The following is a 21,538-nucleotide window of genomic DNA, read 5'->3' as shown; positions in this document are numbered from 1 at the left end:
ATTTTTATTTCTTTAAATTTATTAAACTTATTTATTTTGTATTCCATGTTTGATTATTCTAATATCTATTGTCTTCGTGAGTCTGATTCAGTGACTTGTTTCTGCTGATTCTTCCTCATAGGGGCTTGTTTGTTTTTATGTGTGGGTGATTCTTGATTGTTAACTCTAATTCTTAGAAATTTCTCCGAGGGAATTTTTTTTGAAGATTTTATTTATTTATTTGACAGAGAGAGAGAGGGAGACAAGGAGAGAGCACAAGCAGGGGATCAGCAGGCAGAGGCGGAGGGAGAAGCAGGCTCCTAGCAAGCAGGGAGCCCAATGCGGGGCTCCATCCCAGGACCCCTGGGATCATGACCTGAGCTGAAGGCAGATGTTTAACCAATTGAGCCACCCAGGTGCCATCTCTGAGGGAATTTTTGACACCAAGTATTAAAGAACAGTCTTATGGGAGGATGTGCTTTACCAAAATGAAAGCATGTTAAACCAGAATTTTGTTAAGTTTTATTTGGTCCATACCAGTCTCATGTTGATATTTTATTGCTTATGAGAAAGTACATTAAATATGATAACATTTGTTTTTTCTGCCATTTTTAACACATCAACTCACATGGGTAAATGCAGACTTGTGGTAAGGAATTCTCAGACTTTTTGTTGTTCTGTTTCCAATTAAGCTAAGCTGAGATTGTATGTTCTCCAGTTCTCTCAGGAGGCGAATTTCATTTTCTAGTTCACCCACTGAGGTTTGCTCTTTTAGGAACCTGGCTGATGCGAGGTTCTCTAATCAGACCGTACACCCTACTTTATCTGCAAGCTTCATTTCCTATTCTCTTCTCCTATTGGTTTCTAAAACTCCCAGGCCCAGACTTCTATTGAGAGGCACATACCCTCAGGCAAATATCAGCTCCACAGGTCTGCTTTCTCGCCATGATAATTCTCTTATTTTGCTGCCAGTATATTATAGATAAAAACCACTCTTTTAAATAAAAAAGGTTTTGAATAATTTACCCAGCATTTTAGATGTGCTATAACAGAAGGGTTTTTCATATAATATCTAGTTTGCATTATCATTTGAAATGGCATTTTGAAATATTTATTTGAATCCATGTATTATTGGTATCATTATTATACATCATTAATTATTGACAGTTGAGCAAGTACATTTGAATATAAGCATGTTCAATGTTTGGGAAATTTTATTTAAGATTAAAGCATAGGGGCACCTGCGTGGCTCAGTCGGCTACGTGTCTACCTTTGGCTCAGGTCATGATCCCAGGGTCCCGGGATTGAGTCCAACATCAGGCTTCCTGCTCAGTGGGGAGTCTGCTTCTCCCACTCCTTCTGCCTGCTTGTGCCCTCTCTGTCAAATAAATAAATAAAATCCTAAAAAAAAAAAAAAGACTAAAGCATAAAGCCATTCTGTAAACATTTCCCTTAGAAGGAATCAGACACCAAAACTAATATTACACTGTATGTTAACTAACTGAAATTTAATAAAAACTTTTAAAAAAAGAAGGAATCAAAAAAGCAAGGCAGCTTTCTTAATAGACCTTTCCATTCTATTCCTTGGGCATTTTTTACTTTCTCTCCTCATCAACGTTTGGGTTTTCTGTATTGCCAATTAAAGGCAGCCAAAGAGATCAACATATAAAAGCTCAGTTTGCTTCAGAGAAACACTGTGTTACCAAATCCCAAAATTCTGTAGAGAACAATACCTATTTACAAATGTGCTCTGCAAACCTACTGGGCCCCTCACATAAAGATGGAATGTCATCATTAGGCTCCTCAAGAGATGAAGATTTTGGTAAGGCAGCTAGGGTCTACATAAACATCGGTCTGTTGATTTGGCTGAGTCCTCAGATCCACATCTTTTCTTCCACATTAAACCTCCTATATAGAACCAATGGACCCCCATTGGTAGGCAGGGGTTTCTTCTTTCATCCTTGAATACGGACTGCATTCACTTTCTGTAAAGTTTACCAGCCAAGGGAAATGTAACCTGTTTAATGCATCTACATAGATAGAATATTTGGGGGAGGGGGTGGCAGCTTGGGGGAAGTAGAGAGGGAGAGTGAAAAAGAAAGCGATAGGGAGAAGTAGAGGGAAAGACAGAGATAAATGGTAAGTGCCTTCGTGGGACCCACTTATTCACAGAGTGGAGTTCGCACTAATCCTGGCTTCACCATTCATCTGTAGAAGAATGAAATAGATGGCTGTCTCGAGTGTTCCAGTGTCAACTGAGGTACCAATAGAAAGAGTATGGGGAGAAGCCAGGATTCAAGTGTGAGGCTTAGTCTAGTCGCTCCAGTGTGTGAGTGCTTCAAACTCGTAGTTATCTTTAGGAACCCGTCAGGATCCAAAAGGGACAATATAGCTTGGGCTGGCCAGAGTGGTCTTTAAGGCAGTGTGATAACGGGAAGGAACAGTACAACTTCGTTCATGCTGTATCTCCGAATGCTTTCCTTTCTAGTCCACAGCAATAAAGTATATCATTTTTAAGTTTCTCTTTTGACCTGACTTTAAAGTGAAAAAAATAAACATAGTACACATATAGCCTATGTTCCCTAAAATCACTCATTATCAAAAAGAAGTAGGCATTCGTTTTAGTCTCATCTGCAGCTCTTTAGCTCTGTGACCTTATCAATGAGCCTGGTGGTCTCTGGATCTCAGTGTGTGCAGCTAAGAAAACTGGAGGTAATGATTCTTGCCCAGTTGTCTTCGTGTAGCCATATGGATTTCCTGGAGCCACCTTAAATTTACCCTGCCCCAAACCATACTCACTGTCTCCTCCTTAAATATATTTTCCTCTCTTTTCTTGGTATATGTTAGTACCTTCCATCCTGTTGACCAAACAAAAAGCCCAAGTCATATTTTACTCCTCCCAGCCTCTCAGCTCTGCCATTAGTCATTCTATCTTGTCAGGTCTACCTCGGCCACAGCTCAGCTATGCCCCCTTTACACTATCATCTTCATCATCACCAGTCTGATCTCTGACAATAGCTTCTTGCCTTCTAATCCATCCTCCTCACCATCTCTAGTTATCTTTCTGAAATACAGTTAGGATCACTCACTCTACTGTGAAAAAAATGTGAATGTTCTTAAATTTAAATATGATAAAATTTCTATATAAAGACATGTGCATAATAACTTACAAAGTCTTTTGAATGGAAGTCTATATCCAATCTATACATAGGTAGAGTGTGGGTCCCATAACCTATAATGGTTAAACATAAGTCTAAATGGCTGGATTTGAAAATGGTACTACTGTTCATCAGATGCGTGACTTTTGTGCATTTAGTTATGTGAAAGATGGGAATAAGGTCTCTCCGGTATGATGGCTGGAGGGAAGATGAATTATACCTTTCTGAATTGCTACGAGAACTAATTGAAGGAATTGAAGCAAAGGATCCAGGGAAGTCACTACATATAGGCAGAATGGAGGGGCTCAGAAGAGTGTGGACTCAGAGACGATATGGCAAAGAGGCTGAAAATAAAGTTCAGAGGTGATAATTATCCTCATCATCATCCTCATCACCATCATCATCATCTGACCTAGCTACCCAATGTGTCTTTCAGCATATATCTCCTCAAATTTCTATAAAACACTGCCCATACTCTTAACAAATAAGGCCAAACTTCACTTATGCACTGGATCCCATCCTTTCTTTAAACAAAAGAACAAAGCTTCAGCTATTCCTTCTCTCCCCTCATTATCATTTTTTTTTCCCACTCTGGTGGATCATGTCCATTAACATACAAGCATGCAGTTGTATTTTCCATCTCAACAAATTTTCCCTCAGTCCCATTTCTCCCTCCTCTACCACTCTGTTCTGTATTCCCTTGTAGAGCAAATCTCCTTGAGTTGTCTAACTTCACCCCAATACCTTACTTCATATTTCAATCATGATTCTGTCCCTGATAGTTCAAACAACTGCTCTTATCTAGGTTCACCAGTGACTTCCATGTTGCTAAATTCAATAGTCAAGTCCCAGTCCTCAGATTACTTGGGCAGTAAGCAAATTTTGTCATATTTGATCACTTCCCCTTTCGTGACAGTTATCATTCCCTTGAGTTCTATTACACACACTTTCCCAGTTCTACTCTAATCCCTCTGGCCACTCATTTTTAACTTATACTTTTCACTTCAAATCTCCCTGACCTGTGAATATTGGGTTGCCCCAGGGTTCAGGCTTTGAAGATCTCTTTTTATCCAGTTTGTGACTTTATATTTTGTCAGTATGCTGATGTCTTCCAAATTTGTATTTCTGGTCTTGACATTTTACCTGCACTCCTGAATCATATATCCAAATTCTGTCTTGGTTTCTTAACTTTTGATTTCTTATGAACATCTACAGCTTATTGACAAAACCAAATACCTGTTTTCCTTCAACCCCCCTCCAAATACTTTATTATTGCAGAGATTGCCCCATCTCAGTGAAATCTACATATTTCTCGTTACTCAGGCCAAAATCCTTGGAATAATTGTTAATTCTTTTCTTTTTCTTATGTCCTATAACCAAAAACATCATCAAGTCTTAGCAGCACTGTCAAAATGCTTCCTGAATCCAGGAAACAATATAATACTTGGTATTTGTTATAAAATAATACTGAAGATTTTCAGTTTTGTGCCGAGTGATGGAAATAAAGTGGTTCGTTGTATTATTCTGTATAGTTTTTTGTTGCTTAAAATTTTCCATGATAAAAAGCAAAGCCAAATAAATAAAAATAAAACATATACTGAGTCTTACCTCTTCTTGCCCCTTTTTATTCCCATCAAGTCTCATCTGAACTATTGCAATAACCTCAAGGCTGTTCTCCCCATAGCAACAGGAATAAATCTTTTAAAACATACCTTAGATCCTGTTATCCTTCTGCTTCAAAACCCTCCAATGACTTTCTATCTCATTTAGAGACTAAGCAGATATCCTTCCTGAGCTGGCTCCTTGTCATCTTCCTAGACTCATCACTTATTCTTACCGTTTACCTATTTGCTCACTTCTCTCCAGTCTCACTGGCTTCCTGTGTTTCCTGAATATACCAGGAATCATCCTCCCTCAGGGTTTTGTACTTGCTGAACAGCCTGCTAGAATGTTCCTTCCCTTGACATCCATGGGGATCATTCTGTAACTTTGATGAAGTGGCCCCTTCTTCTGGATGTCTTTCCTCACTGATGATTATCAATTTTCATTCATATTTTTTTCCACAGCTTTATCACCTTGTACTTATTGTTTCCCGAATCCCCTTTCTTGATGCCAGAATATTAGCTTCCTGTGGGCAGGGCTGTTCTTATCTCCCTTATTCACTGAGCTATTCTTAGCACCTAGAGCAATATGTAACCCATAGTAAACACTCACAAAATATTTGTTGAATTGAAGCCCTAACTGAAATGTCAACTACTATGGGAATCTCTCCACAGTCCTCCAGCTCAAAAGTCATCAATTTTCCCTTTATCCTCCCCTTATACTTTGATTACTATTATATTATTCCTACCTTTTGTCCAGTTTTGTATTTGTTGGAGTACACGCATGTTTCCCTTCCTGCNNNTGGAAACTGGATCTTATTTATAATTCCATTCCCAAGTGTCTAGGACCATGACTTCTGTAGACATTTACTGATTGGAACTAGTAGGATAAACTAGCAGAGAGACAGATGTGGTATTCTTAATAGATAGTTCCTTAACCAATAAAACAAACTGTGTTACTGGGGAGGATGAGTAAGCTGACTGAAGTTCAATAAAAACTTTTTTTAATTGAGAAAAAATAAAAGTTGATTTTGAAATTTGATTCCAATATCCCTGTTCATTTTCTCACTCTCAACTAGAGCAAATATATGCCATATGTCTCTGAGCGGTTAGCTGCGATGCTTATTTGCTCATATAAGTTTATTTAGCTCCTTAACACAATAGCTTTTTAAAAGGTGGTGGATTTAACATTTGCCTCAGACTAGTAATGACTTTGTCAGGCAAATTACTCTAGCTCAGATTATCATTAATCTGTCTGACTGGTTAATGGTGTCAATAATGCAAGTGTCATAGTTAACATCTTTTTTTTTTTTTTTTTTTTTTTTTTCCTAATTCAACCTTGGGTGCTTTCATTTCGTAAGTCAGGGAGCAGCATAAATTCCAGAACCTGAAAGCCAGGATTCACAGAGATGCAGTTGCTTCACAGATATCCAGCTCTCCCCTCCTTGTACCTAAAAATCATTAAAGTGAAAGTGATCTTTGGAATCATATTACGACTTTCTGCTACTTAAACATTTAGCAACTGATGCTCAGGGGAGGAGTAAGTCTCATGCCAAAGGCCACAGAGTAAGCATTCATATGAGAGCAAGCATTTATTGAATACTTACTGTGCCAGATGCCAGGCTAAGCATCTCTTACATAAATTATCTTATCTCATCCTCACAACAAAACATTATCCACATGAGGCTTAAAAAAGACATTTTCATCTCTGATATACAGCTAGTAAGTGGTAGAACCGGGATATAATGCAGGCCTGATTCCAAAGCAGGTGTTCTCAACCACTACACCAACTTGCTCTTAACATAGTTGTTGGATTAACCTGGAAGAGAATCAGACTTTCTTGATATTTTCGGAATTATGACATGAATTTCTTCTATAGGTTTCTTTCCAGTAATTTTCTGACTTACTGGCTAAGTTGATTTGCATCATTTATTTAACAGTTATAAACACTGTAGCAAACTTTTATGTATGTATAGAACATTATACTTCCCACTGGATAATCCAGAGTTACTTATGGAGTGTGACACAGTGTAGCCAGAAGCTTAAGGTAAGGTGGCTATGGAGTTCAACTGCATGGGTTTCAATCCTGGCTCAGAATTTTGCTAGCTGTGTGGCCCTCATGTGGGATAGATTCCTCATGTGGGATAATAATCATAACTGGCATGTAAGGTTATGACAACTTTAAAAATTGTTAGTACCTAAAACATTTGCTTATTGTCTGGTGCTCCAAAAGCACTCAGTTCTTGTCAGCCAGTGCTATGTCCAAATGATTGTGTGTATTAGAAATGAAAAGCAATGAAAGCCAGGTGTTTCTCAATTTATATTTAGAGAGGACTTTATCACTTTATAAATGTTAGCCCATTTGATCCTCAGATAAGGCAGATATGATAATTTCCATTTTACGGATCAGCACGCCTCACTCTGTTCAGAAAATTAACAACAACAACAAAAAACACTGCCTAAGAAGCTACGCAGCTAGTAAATATTAGAAGAAAGGTTTATTTATTTTTTATTTTTTTTAATGGTTTTTTATTATGTTATGTTAGTCACCATACAGTACATCCCCGGTTTCCGATGTAAGGCTCGATGATTCATTAGTTGCATATAATACCCAGTGCACCATGCAATACGTGCCCTCCTTACTACCCATCACCGGTCTATCCCATTCTCCCACCCCCCTTCCCTCTGAGGCCTTCAGTTTGTTTCTCATAGTCCATAGTCTCTCATGTTTCATTCCCCCTTCTGATTACCCCCCCTTCTTTATCCCTTTCTTCCCCTACTGATCATCCTAGTTCTTATGTTCCATAGATGAGAGAAATCATATGATAGTTGTCTTTCTCTGCTTGACTTATTTCACTTAGCATTATCTCCTCCAGTGCCGTCCATGTTGCAGCAAATGTTGAGAACTCGTTTTTTCTGATAGCTGAGTAATATTCCATTGTATATATGGACCACAACTTCTTAATCCAGTCATCTGTTGAAGGGCATCTCGGCTCCTTCCATGATTTAGCTATTGTGGACATTGTTGCTATGAACATTGGGGTGCATATGGCCCTTCTCTTTACTACGTCTGTATCTTTGGGGTAAACACCCAGTAGTGCAATGGCTGGATCATAGGGTAGCTCAATTTTTAACTTTTTAAGGGACCTCCACACTGTTTTCCAGAGTGGCTGTACCAACTTGCATTCCCACCAACAATGTAGGAGGGATCCCCTTTCTCCACATCCTCTCCAACAATTGTTGTTTCTTGCCTTGTCTATTTTGCCATAGAAGAAAGGTTTAAATGCAAGGTTTCTAGTCCAGTGATTTTTTCACTGTACCATACAAAGTAAAAGATAGTCCCTAAAAGAGGTACATATAAAGTACTGTGGGAGTTCAGATGAGAGAATTAAAACATTTTCATGAGCATCATTCAATTTAATCCTCACAATAACCCTGAGAGGTAGGCAGATAAGGGACTGGTATCTTCATTTTGCAAATGAAGCAGGGAAGGCTCCAAGATAGCCCCTGACTTGCTCAAGGTCACACACCTATTCTGTGGCAGAACAAAAGCTGGACTGGATCTTCCAACTTGCAGCCCTGTATGCATTACATGGCATTATGCTGCCTCGGAAAACCTGTGCTCACTGTTCAGGATTAAAGGACCACCTTTGCATGATTGACATGGAGGATTCATTTTAGAATTCATCGTGCATTACATTTTCAACATGGTGTTTACATCTTCTTTCCCCACTCTGCAGCGCTGAGGCTGTGCAGCTGATGAAGCTCGTTATGAAGGGAGGGTGTTGTGAAGGAAAGAGAACAACACTCAGAATCCAAAGCTCCACATTCTGGTCCTGGCTTACAGCCTGGCAAAGTTAGCCCCCCTTTCACTCTGCTTCTCTGTAAAAATGTAAAACCCTGTCCTTTCTACCTCAAACTGTCCTTAGATCATTGAATAAGAGAATAGTGATTTAATTCTTCCAGTGGACTTAATGTATACTGAAAAATAAAACATGCCCTCTATAAATGCCATATACAAATGAATGACCCATTATTCACTTGTGAGTTGACTGTGTGTCTGGCTCTGTGTTGGGAATAATAGAGAAGCCTCTTTGGAGGCAGTTTAATAATGTCGGGGGAATCATTCTACTGAAGAATATATAACTACACACTGAATTAAGAGCTCTAAAGGAAAGGAACATTCTTCTGTGAGAGAAGACATGTGTGCATAGTGTCTATGCCAGAATGAGATCTGTATTTTGAAAAGACGGCTGGAGCTGCAGAGTGGAAGTTAGACCCAAGTGGTCAGCCCGGTGGATGCAGAGAAGCCATTTAGACTATTGCAGAAGTCCAGGCGAGAAATGATGAAGGCTGGATCAGTGGAGATGGCGCGGTAGAAACATATTATTCTAGAGATATTTAGGAAGCAAAATTGATAGGAGCAGCTGACAGATTGGCAGTCATGGTGAGACAACGATGTTTACAAGGATAGCGCCTAGTTTTCTGGCTTATTTAAATGGAAGGATGGTAGGGTAACTAACTGACATTAGGATGCTGGAAAAGACCCAGGTTTGAGAATGAAGATCATATATTCAGCTTCAGACAAGTTTTTTACATACAGTCAAATGGGAATGTCAAGTAGGGCCTTCCGAATAAGGAGCCTGGCTGGAGCTCAGAGGAGTTTGGGCCTGAAAATGTAAATATATCGGGAATTTCTCAGCATATGGATGATAACTGCAGCTTTCAAAGGACCCCCCAAAAAAGAAACTAAAATAAAACCAAGAAGAGGACCCAGAACTGAGTCATCTTTATTAAGAGACAGAGGCTGGAACTAAACAAAATTAACAATTCGAAACAAAAAGCTTTTTTTCCATGAAAAGATAGTTGTTAAAAATGTTTAATTACAATAGCTATTTCTTATATAACTACTCTCTTGAATGTGTACTAGATGCTGAAACAGAGATTATAGTAAAATAAAATTTTTAAAAGTCTGTTCCTCAGACTATGCTTTTTAACAATTCAAGAAAAAAAGGAATTTTTAGCCAAAATTTAATCAGAATACCTCTGACCAACTAACTAGACGATCTCCATTTCCCATTATGCTTTACCTGGTGGCAAGTCACCTGTGAACCTACTTTTCCTTCAAGATAGCTCTTCATTTCAAACTTTATGGCTCTGGGGTAAAAAAGAGTGTAGCATTGGGTAGCTGTTGCTGCTGTCATTTTGAGCCCTATTCAAGTAGACAACCATATTTCAGTTTTGAAATCTCCTCATCATTGTACCATTCTTGTCATTGAAGAAATAAACCAGGATGTTTTAGTGGATAAAAACAGGTTGCTAAAAATCTTTCCATTAAAAGTAACATAGTTCCTTCCCTATAAAGCACCAATAATGTAACTCATCCCCCTTGACGCAACTAATTAGGTGTTTGATACCTCAAAACAGCATTTTTTGCTCACCTCACAGCTGTAACTAAATGTTAACACCCTGGTGCACTTGGGCAAGACAATATGTATTTACTTAATATGTATACTAGCGACATGTTGTTACAAATGATCTGGTGAGAAACAGTATCATGCTTAATCTTTAAAAGTCTACTTACTTCTGAAATGTAAATACAGAAGAGCTGAATTCAGTTCACACACACACACACACACACACACACACTATTTTTTATTCCCAACAGAGAATATTAGATTATAAAGGCTCCTTTGAGTAGATCCCACTCTGTTTTCAAATAATGAAAACAAAACCCAAGAAGGGTTGGATTAGAAACTAAGGGACTAAGTTGGGATAGAAAAATGTAACCAGATCCTGCTCTCTAAACGTTTTGGAGATGACAGTATGTGGACATGTTATGCAATTTTCCATTAACATTTTTACATCTATTTATGTATTCATTTAAAAATTTGTGAGTACTGGCAACATAGCCATTTTTATATTCAATGGGTATATATGCTGAGTGCCAATAAAATGTGAATGGAATATGGCTTCTCTTCTAAAGTAATTCACAACTGAGTCAAAGATAGATGTGCCTATTTAATACAATGTGATATATGCTACAATGGATCTATAAACCAAGAGCACCAAAAGCATGAAAGAGTATTTAATGCTGCTGGAATCAGAGGATATGATAGTAGGAAAGTTCCAGTCAAGAGATTTTATTTGAATTGGGTTTGAAGAGTGAATGAGCTTTTGCCAAACTGAGAAGGAACTGTGAGTCAGGAGAAGGTAACTCCAGGGTAATTGAAACAAAACAAACCTAAACCAAACTAATGAAAGGGAGAATGGCAACAGACCAAGAAGGAGAGATGGATATGGTGTTGTGGGGCAGGGTTACTCATTGTAAATGAGTGTGAAAAGGTTTAGGCCACATCTTGAAGGTCTTGGATCTTCAAGATGTGCCCCAAACCATAGAATGGCAGCCAGCACAAAGTTTGGGACATGGAGTTGACAGATTACAGATGTTGGAAGAGTATCTTCATCACTAGAAGAAAGAACTGGGAAGACCAATGACAAAAACAAATGAACAAACAAACAAACAAACAAAAAAACAGGAAAAGCTGTTATTATAATACAGTATATTGTAAGTACAAACCAGAACAGGGATGCGTTTCAGGCACAGGAGAATATAGCCTAACCAGAGTTAGGTCTTACTGCAACATGTACAAAGGTTCATTCTATGCTACCATCTTGGACTTCATGCCTCAAAATATACTAGCACCTAAGACTTCACCATCTGATCTCAGAAAAGGAACAGCATTGTCTTTATTAGGTCAAAGAGTGTGGAGTGTGCTTCTATTTATTTTTTTAAGATTTCATTTATTTATTTGAGAGAGAGAGAAAAAGAAAGTAGGGGGAGGGTAAAGGGGGAGAGAGTACCAGCAGACTCCATGCTGACCACCAAGGCCAACTCGGGGCTCGATCTCATGACCTTGAGATCATGACCTAAACCAAAACCCAGAGTCAGACACTTCACTGACTGAGCCATGCAGGTGCCCCAAGAGTATGCATTTAAAACATAGATGTTATTGTCTAAGAAACCTCCACCAGGTGACCTAAAGCACCTAAAACTAGAGTTTACAAGGAAGAAATTTCTCCTATTTGTGAACTCTTCCTGGTCTCCATGTTAAGGTCAAAGAAGGCAAATTGCCTACAGTTGTTTTCAGCCAGTAGGAGGAGACAGACTTTTTATATTTATATTCTTTGTGAATTTTCAGTGGATGAAGTTAGAGTGAATGGATTCTAGAAAGCACAGGTGACTTGTTCCCTTTACTTCAGTCAACTAATCTTGAACCTGCCCGAACCCCACACTAACAACTGAGAGTCAGGGGAACAGAAGTGAAGTAATGAAGCTTTGTCGGACAATATATCCAATGCCACAGACCATGCCTCTGAGCTCTGTGAATTTGAAGACAATTATGTCTTCAGAGTCATAGGGGAGAACTTCACCAAGAGAAAGCTGGTCTGGGCCCCTGCTGCTTTTTTCCAGGGGTAGTCAGTGCAATGGCAGGCAGAACACTCCAACACAATCATTGGGCAAACTCCTAACAGCGACTGGTCTCTGTTCTTCAGCACCTAGTGTGTTTATCTGCCCATTTACAGAGGAGCATGGACCAGAATGCACAGAAAGAAAATCCTAATTACCAACTGGTCCAAGTGGAGGCTCGGGAGAGTGTAACCACTTCCGGTGGCTGCCATTGGCTTATTGGGAGACCAGAGAAACACAGAGTAATAAATTACCCTTCCAAACTCAGGCTTTACTTGTTGGGAAATGATTTGTGATGTTCTATTTTTCAACTATTAAAGCTGAAAGGAGTGACCAAAAGCCTCCTGTGAATCTCTGGGGCTTGAACTGAACAAATCTGTGAAGGACGACAGGCAGGAAATGCCAACTTCCCAGAATGCATTTGTATGCCTTTAGCAGTTTGAAGAGCCCCCTCGTAGGACCCAAGGAAGCACCAGAGCAGCCTGGCAGCAAAGCCCAGGCACCAGCAGTGTGGACATCACATTTCACAGGGCTGTTCAGCTACACTGTGGAACTCAGGGAACACCAATTCCTTCTCAGCTTGCGGTCATTGAAGCCTCCCCCTTTTAAAGATATTACTATTTTCATTATCAGAACTTATTCAATACCTCTAGTTATAACCACTTTTACAATTTAACTTATCTTGGAAAACAAATTTAATCTTACAGAAAATATCAAAAAACAGTGTTTTGTTTTGTTTGAGGGGAGTAATGGGGGAGCAGACCCATAGAGCTCAATGAGATCTATTTATGTATTTTTTTCTTTGTGACTATACCTCCTATTAATTTCTCTCCTCAAATTCCTAGTTCTAAAAACTTTGTGGAAAAGTCCTCTTCTTAGAGTCAAGGCTGCTTATTTCTTATGAGGTCGTGGTGATATTCTGTTATAATAATAAAAATAACAGCAGTAACTACCATGTATACGAGACTCCATGTTGACTCACAGGCAACCTGCCTCCTGTCTTATGTAGTTTACATACAGCATCTCATTTAGTTCTTGAGAAACTCTACAAGGTAAACATTTTCATGGCACCAATCAGCACCTGAGGAATCAGGCTCAGATAACTTCATTAGAAAGTCAAAATAACAATCCCAGACTGAAGAATGCTGAATCCACCCCACAGCGTCCAAAGCATTTTGATGCAACCTCACTTTGATAAGATGAGCCGATTCCTGAAAAGTGGCACATAAATTTGAAATGTTTAGATTAAATCATTGTTTTAAGCCATTAAGAGCCTACATTGAAGAAACTAGTGGTCACTCCAGGGCAGTACTAGCATGTGATGAGAATAGAGGTATAGAGTTGTGTTGAAGGTAGTTGTGGAAAAACACACTATATTTGCTTAAATTGTATTTTTTTTCCAGATTGCTACCATAGAAGTATTTTCTAAAAATGCTTTGTTCACACTTTATGTAATACGGAGGAAGCATCAGTTGTTCATATCAGTGAACATACTTTTTTTCATGACTATTATTAATTTGGAATACTTTTTGGAGGCTGATAGAGATTATGGGAACCTAAAACTCCCTTCCTCATAATAAAATCCAGCATCTACTTTTACATGTGACTGATATTTTCATTATATGATCTTGGACATTCTTACATGGGCATACCCAGATTTTCTTGCCTCTTTTCCTCTGAAGAATGCCTGTTCAAGAGATTAGGCCAGCATGTCCCAGAACACAGCTCCTTCAACTCAGTTCTTTAGTAGTGCGTGAATAAAGTCAATTATGAAAGCTGTCTTTCCTTATAGATACCCAAGAAGTTTGGTATGGAGATCTGACCTTCAATGACAACTATGTTGCTTGGATGGCTAGAAAAGATATAGTAGCAGGTGACAGACTCATCTCACAGTGATTTCTGAATGCCTAGCATCCCTTCTACTCCTTTGGAAACTTATGTCTTCTACCCAAAGTGTCCATGATCCAAATAGGCCCCACAAATGTTTCCCCACAATTGTTGAGTGATATCAATACTGGATTTAAAGGATGAAGCCCCAGGTTCCATTTTTAATTCTGCTATCCACTAACTATGAGTCCTTTGAAAAAAAAATAAATAACGATGTTTTTCCAAATTACACTTTTGCATCTGTAAGATGATGATAAAATCATCCTGTCTATATAAAAGGGCTGCATGAGGCAATGTATCTTAAAGTTCTTCTGCTAAAGAAAAATAAATCAGATGCAAAAATCCATATATACACAAGGTATGCAATCTGATTATGAATATTTTCTTTTACAAAGCAACGTGTTGGCCTAAATAATCTTAGGTGGGTAGAATAAAGCAGTGTGATATGTGGTATGTGGGAGCATTATCTGATGTCTTACCTCTACCTACTTTCAGTTGCTGTTGAATCCCACCGAGACCCTGCCTCCCCCCCGCCCCCCGCCAGTAAGTCACAGTTCAGCCTTGCAGTAACTTAACAGAGCACTCCTAAAAAAGTACATAAACCTTAGGCTGTATTAAGATTCATACAGGGTATTTGTTTGGTTGGTTTTTATTGTGGTAAATATATATAACATAATATTTGCAGTTTTAACCATTTTTAAGTATGGAGTTCTGTGGTATTAAGTGCATTCAAAGAACTATAACCACACGCTATCTCCAGAACTTTTTCATCTTCCCCAATTGAAACTCTGTACCCACTGAATAACTTCCTCTTCCTCGCTCACCCGAGACTCTGGTAACCACTTAGGGTATATATTTTAATTATTAGAGGTACTGGATAAAATAACACCAACTGCTATCTAAAACAAACAAACCCTGAAATTTATAGTGACTCAAAACTGTTTGATTCTATAAAGTAGAAAAGGGATGTTCCTGACTGACAGGCAGTTCTTCTCCCACCTTTTCTCCAGAATTCTTGCAAATATTGACTCCTCTATCATCAGTATATGGCTCCCAAAGTAGCCACCCCAAGCCCATGGGTGAAGGAAGAGAGCACAGAGGTAACCACATGCGCAGTTTTTCTGGACCAGGCCTGAAATCAGCACATGTGCTGTACACTCACATTCACTGTGTAGACTGAGTCACATGCCTTCATCTTGACCTCACAGGAAATCCCATCCAGCATGTGAAGAAGAAGAAATGGGTTTGAGGATGACTCAGCCAGTCTCTGTCATATCTGTCAAATTCAGATTGCATACATGCCCAAGAATCACCATGAATGCCCTTACAACTTTGTTTTTATTTTTCTTTTTGGAAACCTACTTTGCCCTCACAGAAAACTAGGTTTCATTTTAAATATCTCCCCAGACAAAATAAAACCAAATGGCAAAATTAAAATGTACATATAATCCCACTAAGATGCAAGAGATACTCTCTAGAAACAGAAACCTTAAGAAACAAGTGAGTAGCTTAGAAGTTCCTTCTTCACCTGCCCGTCAATTATCTGAGACCGACGAGGATACAAGTGTCTACAATCATGGGTATCTTTAAAGAATACTTTAGTAGTTATTGTTTCTTATATGTTAGCATCTATATCTCTTAATATGTACTACAAATTGCACCAGGATCAGGAAATTAATTTTTTTGGAACCACTGAGGAAGCTTTTGGTTGGGACATGAACTGGCCACATGTAGATGTGGCTTGAAGAACAAGACAAGTAGACATGTGTTGCAGTTTCTCCTCACGTAGAGAGGAATCACCCTCCTTCACTAATTGCACTTAACTTAACCACAGGAGCTCAAACTCCATGCGCACTGGCACTTAGCATCTGCCTTTTCCTTTCATACAATGAGAGAACATGCATAAATGCATTTGTTGGCAATACTGACAAAGACCGATTTGTGGAATAATTGAAACCTTGATTTCTGTCATTAGCCGGATGTTTACGAAATGCATCTTCCTGTCTACATTCCAGATGTTTGTTCTTATTTTAATAGCTCTTTGTCATGAGTTTTGAATTCTAAATTGTCAAGTGTCTAGGGAAAAGACTTTCGTTTGCGAGTTTCATGGGAATGCCATGAACGTGAGCTTCCCCCAAACCCTGCAGTGTTTATGTGGAGGCCCTTGGTCCTGCAAACCTGCAAACCTTGGCCCACCTCACTGCTTTGGCACCTTGAATAAAGGTTTGGCTAAAAGTATTGATGTTAGAATAATCTTTCCCTGAAACTTTTATTTCCCAGGGAACGAGCATTGAACACATCCCAGCCTGGGTCCCTTCAGCTTACTGTGGGAAACCTGAAGCCAGAAGCCATGTATACCTTCCGAGTTGTGGCCTACAATGAGTGGGGACCAGGGGAGAGTTCTCAACCCATCAAAGTGGCCACTCAGCCTGAATGTGAGTATTAACATGGAAGGACACATTAAGAAAGTATTTCTTTTTTGCTGGCAATACCCTTGAATCCTCTCATAGAAATTAAGGTGACAAAATGGAAGGAATATTTCTGGAAGCAACATATTTAACTTGAGGATTTTAAAGGTAAGATAACTTTTTAACAAAATGGCCTCCCCACTTAGGCTGTAATGGCGAATTAACAGCTAGCAAGGCCTAATCCATCCATCCAGTCCCTATGTTCACTTCCCAAGTGATTTCCGCTGCCAGCCAGGCCTTGATCGTCAGCACCAGGTTTCAGCCACCTCCACTGACTTTTTAGGTTTCCCAGGTTTGTCTGTGAAGAACACCAAAGGTGAAAGAACAAGCACACAGGACTTCCAAATACAGGGACTTGTTAAAGAACTTAAACATGCATTAGATGCCCTTAGGAGATTCCCAAAGCCAAACTCCACTCAAGAAATGTAAAGAGATAATCTCTATTGGGCAATCTCACTATCCTCTAACTTAAATCACTATGTTAAGCTACATCATCACCAAGTAAAGCAGTTGAATGTTCTTTGACCACGTTATAATTCAGTGATTTCTACTTTATAAAAGAATAGCTCCAAGGCTGTACGTTTGAAGGATATCAATCTTATAAAATTTTGGGTTTTTTTCTACAAACCTCTAATGTTATTTGAAAAGATTGATTACTGATAAGCAGTTTGCCAGTGTTATTTTGTTAAAAATTTTAAAAATTATAATCTAAAGCCTAAAGGAAGGGACTACCTATAACAAACGACATGAGTTAGACACCTCGGCAAATCTACTCCTTTTTCTTTTTATTAATGATACCGTTCTGCTTGGATTCCTATTCATTTTATTTAAAACAAGGTTTCATTTTAGAATCATCTCATATGCTTTTGGAAGACGGTGAAATAGAAATATTAGAAATATTTTAATTGGTAAATATGAGGAAATAATCTTTGCATTATGTCACTTCTTGAGTATTTTATTGTAATTTTTTAAAAGATCTTATTTATTTATTTGAGAGAGAGAGTGTGTGCATGAGTGGGGGGAGGGGCAGAGGGCAAAGGAGAAGCAGACTCCCCACTGAGTGTATGCTGGGCTCCATCCCAGGACCCTGAGATCATGACCTGAGCTGAAGTCAGACACTTAACCAGCTGAGCCACCCAGGCACCCCTACTTCTTGGGTACTTTAAATCACCATGTCGAAGAACAGAGAGCGGTAACCCTCTGATAGGTAGGTAGCTGGGTGCTGGTATCATGTTCTACATTTGGCAAAATCTACATTTTTTTTTCCACTTAGCCAAGGCTACAAAGAAAAGAAGATAAGAAAATTGGAATAAAATATGCCTAAACTGTACAAATCTTAGAAATATTTGCTTCACAGAAATGAAACCTCAGATAGCATCTTTAAAGGCATAGTAATGTATAGGTTTCAGATAATGTTTAGGACATATGGACTCCCAGGCAGGACCCAGAAGCTACAGGTAGGGCGTTAAGCCCCATTCCGTGCAGGACCTTGTGCAACATCGCTGGCTGTTATGCCCATGAACGAGACTGGTTCTACTTCCAAGTTTCTGTTCTTGAGAATGTTTTTAAATGTTTGGATTTAAATCACTAAATAATGCCAATTTCCACTTCACAATGTCTATGTTTTAGTCATCAGTTTCTTCACTGACTTACTCTTAATAGATCATATAGAAAGAGAATCAATAACTTTTATGACTATTTGGTATTTGTAATCAAGAAAGTTAAATCAAAATTAAATCAAAGTACATATTTTTTAAAAAATGGTATATGCCATGTTGTTTGTAGACTGACAATTAAAAAACTCATCAAAAATTCTCTAAAGGGGTTGGAACTGGAGGGTATTATGCTAAGTAAAATAAGTTCAATCAGAGAAAGACAATTACCATACAGTTTCACTCATATGTGGAATATAAGGAATAGTGCAGAGGACAATAGGGGAAGGGAGGGAAAAACTGAATGGGAAGAAATCCGAGCGGGAGACAAACCACAGGAGACTCTTAACTCTGGGAAACATACTGAGGGTTGTGGAAAGGGAGGTGGGTGGGGGGATGGGGTAACTGGGTGATGGGCATGAAGGAGAGCATGTGATGTGATGAGCATTGAGTGTTATGTGCAACTGATGAATCATCGAACATTATATCAAAACTAATGATGTACTATATGTTGGCTAATTGAATTTAAATTTTTAAAAAATGAAAAAAGTTCTCTAAAGGAAAATCTCATTCAATTTTCTAGTGGTAGAACTTAAACTTTAAAGTATGCTCATTTTCAAAAGATCCAATTTCTATGAATTATCTGAATTCTTCACTTCCTAATTTTAATGTTATCCCTAGAATTGTTTCAGTGTACATTTCAAGGCTGACTGGCCATGATTACATTACAGTCTGGTAAAAACCCTAAGTAGTCAGCCTTGTTTTCTAAGATTGAGCAACATTAGTTTTTCTTCTATCAATCCCATTGTTTCTAAGTCTCTAGCTTAAAAAATCAATTTCCAGAGGGTTTTTCTTTTTTAAATTCCCTTTCTTTTATGCCAACTTTTCGAAGCCAAAGGACAAGAAAGTAATTTTAATTTGACACCAACTAAAAATAATGCCTCATTTCATGAAAATATTACTCATCATATAACATTTTCTGCCATATCTAGTATCATTAATAAAAAGAAAATCAGACAGTGATTATTGGTATCATGCATATGGCCTTAACTTATAAAAAAAAAAAAAACAATGCCATAATTCAATTTATAAGTATGTTTAATGAACATCTGCAATGTTCCCAATGCTGTTCCCTGCCATCTGAGGCATGTTAGAAAAGCATATGTGTGTAATGAAATAACAGCGCTTACAGATCTCAGAAGCTTCTTGAAGAAGCAAATATTCTAAATGTGTAACAATAATAAATGAGTAAGGAAACTTGTAAGAAGTTGTTAAGTAAAATATTACCATCTCAATCATGGATATACATGTGGGCCCATTACCTGTGATGGCTGAGGCATAGTGTCTAGTTATTTTTGTATGCCTAAATCACATTGTGTCAGCCTCCTCAAACAAGTGTATTTCAAAGACAGCTGCTCAGACCTTTGTATGTCTTCCATTCCTCCTCATTCAGAAAGTTGTCTAAGAATTTGTGTGGAGGACCTCACTGGGTGCTTGTCTCTTTAAGCATTTACTTTGCTTAGAAATTAGCATAAATGATGATAAAACTAAATGCCTGACTGCACAAAGCATGCTACTTGTTAGTACTGCTGTCTCAGATAATTTATCTTTTCCCCAGAAAATGAAATGTAAAATCTTTCTGCTTTAGTAACATGAAGGAGCTTTGAATTCTTTTCATTAAGGGCAGTGATAATGGCCTTAGAATTCTAACCATACTGTGGCCTTTAGTAACAGCACTATTTATTAAATCACTTCTGTTCTTATGACTATATGGAGTAAGAATTCTTTCCTTTGCAAGCCATTGTTTACTTGGGTGGTGACCTGATTCTGTTTTGTTGAGAATTACCTTGGATAATTCACCTCTTATTCCCTAGATAGGTAGATAGAAACTAATCAGCCTAGATATACAGTACATTCAGAATATCCTTTAGATGTGCAAAACAGTTAGCCAACTCCTTCAATTCATTTAGATTAAGAATACTGTGTAGCTCACTTGCTGTCTTTATTACAGACATTAGGATAAATAAATTATGTTGTCATGACTAATAGGTACTGCATGTGTATTTTATCTTCTGTTGTTAACACAAAATGCCATTTTGGCAATTTAAAAATATGTCTAGGATGAGGAACACTTCATCTTCTTCAAGCCTGCTCAATAGTATACCAACTGCTGAGGAAGATAGAACATTCTAGATATCCCATGCTTCATTTCTTCTCCTCTTCTCTCCTCTCTTCCCCTTCCCTTAGCTTTCTCCCTTCTTTCCACTTGCCTCCCCCTCCCCCTCACTGAGCCTACTGTTCTCTGTTTTTAGAGGAAGTTCAAAGGCTGATTTTATTATTTGGCTGGAATTTCAGAATTTAGAGGCAAGGGGTAGGGGGAGGGGACATTTCTATCTTTATTTCTTTCCCTGACAAAATGTTCTTATCTTTTGAAAATGTGTCTCATCTGGGTATGTGTTCGGTTGCTCCTTTTATCACTGTTTTTCCAAATATGATGTAGTAATTGTACACTAAAATTACATAGCTTTCATACAAATTGAATTTCAAGTTTTCCATAATATTTGAAAATATCAACTCTATTATGAAAACCATATTCTCAAGGAATAAACACTAATGGAAAATATGTCTGAAATATAAATCAGCCAGCAACTGTTTCTAAAAGTGCATACATTTTGTAGTAATCATTTAAAGAGATCAACAGCCCAAGATCCAGTTTATGAAATAATCACCCAGAATAGAAAAGCTTGATTTATAGGAAGGTTTATGTCCCCTGATTATATCTTCCTTTTGCTAAACCCTTGCTTCTTTCCCCTGCCTTTATGGTGTATAATTTCTCCACTGTATTATCAGCTAGATTTAAGCCCCTGCCTGCTTAAGACTTGTCTAATCTTTTCATACCACATGTGAAGAGTTTTTGAATTATTATTGGGGTCCTTTAAGATGCTGTTAAGGCAGTTTAATCATGAAGGATGCTAAAATGGACCACATACTGCCTGGAGGCTTCAGTTAGAATGGGAAGCCTATTTGCTAGACCACAACCCAATTATCCACAAAACTCTTATATTTGAGTTATGAGTAATATTCTTAGTCTATTATATTTATACTGAAAAGATGAGGGAGAGCTACTCCCCAAGCTGAGTCACTTTAGAATACAGTATCTAGAGGAATAGGCATATTTGCTTTTATCCTCCTTCCCTGGAGAGAGAGAGAGAGAGAGAGAGAGAGAGAGATCTCCAAGGTATATATTATATCTTCCTGGAATATATATATATATCTCCCTACATATATGGTTGTTATGGAGGGAACTGATAAGTCTCTGAAC

The 21,538-nt window shown here is 38.2% G+C and overlaps 1 protein-coding gene across 1 annotated transcript in view; it reads left to right on the top strand.

Annotated features, from left to right (window-relative positions):
- DCC (DCC netrin 1 receptor) overlaps positions 1-21,538 on the top strand; it is a 704,420-nt gene that overhangs the window by 377,023 nt on the left and 305,859 nt on the right. Inside the window, exon 9 of the mRNA XM_008693128.2 lies at positions 16,377-16,531. Coding sequence (XP_008691350.1) covers positions 16,377-16,531 — 155 coding nt within the window. The remainder of the gene's footprint in view (positions 1-16,376; positions 16,532-21,538) is intronic.

This window comes from Ursus maritimus, unplaced genomic scaffold (genome assembly GCF_017311325.1).
Source record: "Ursus maritimus isolate PB19 unplaced genomic scaffold, ASM1731132v1 scaffold_18, whole genome shotgun sequence".
NCBI classification, from domain to species: Eukaryota; Metazoa; Chordata; class Mammalia; order Carnivora; family Ursidae; genus Ursus; species Ursus maritimus.
Note: the sequence above shows the minus strand (reverse complement) of the source record. Positions and strands in the feature narration are given on the sequence as shown.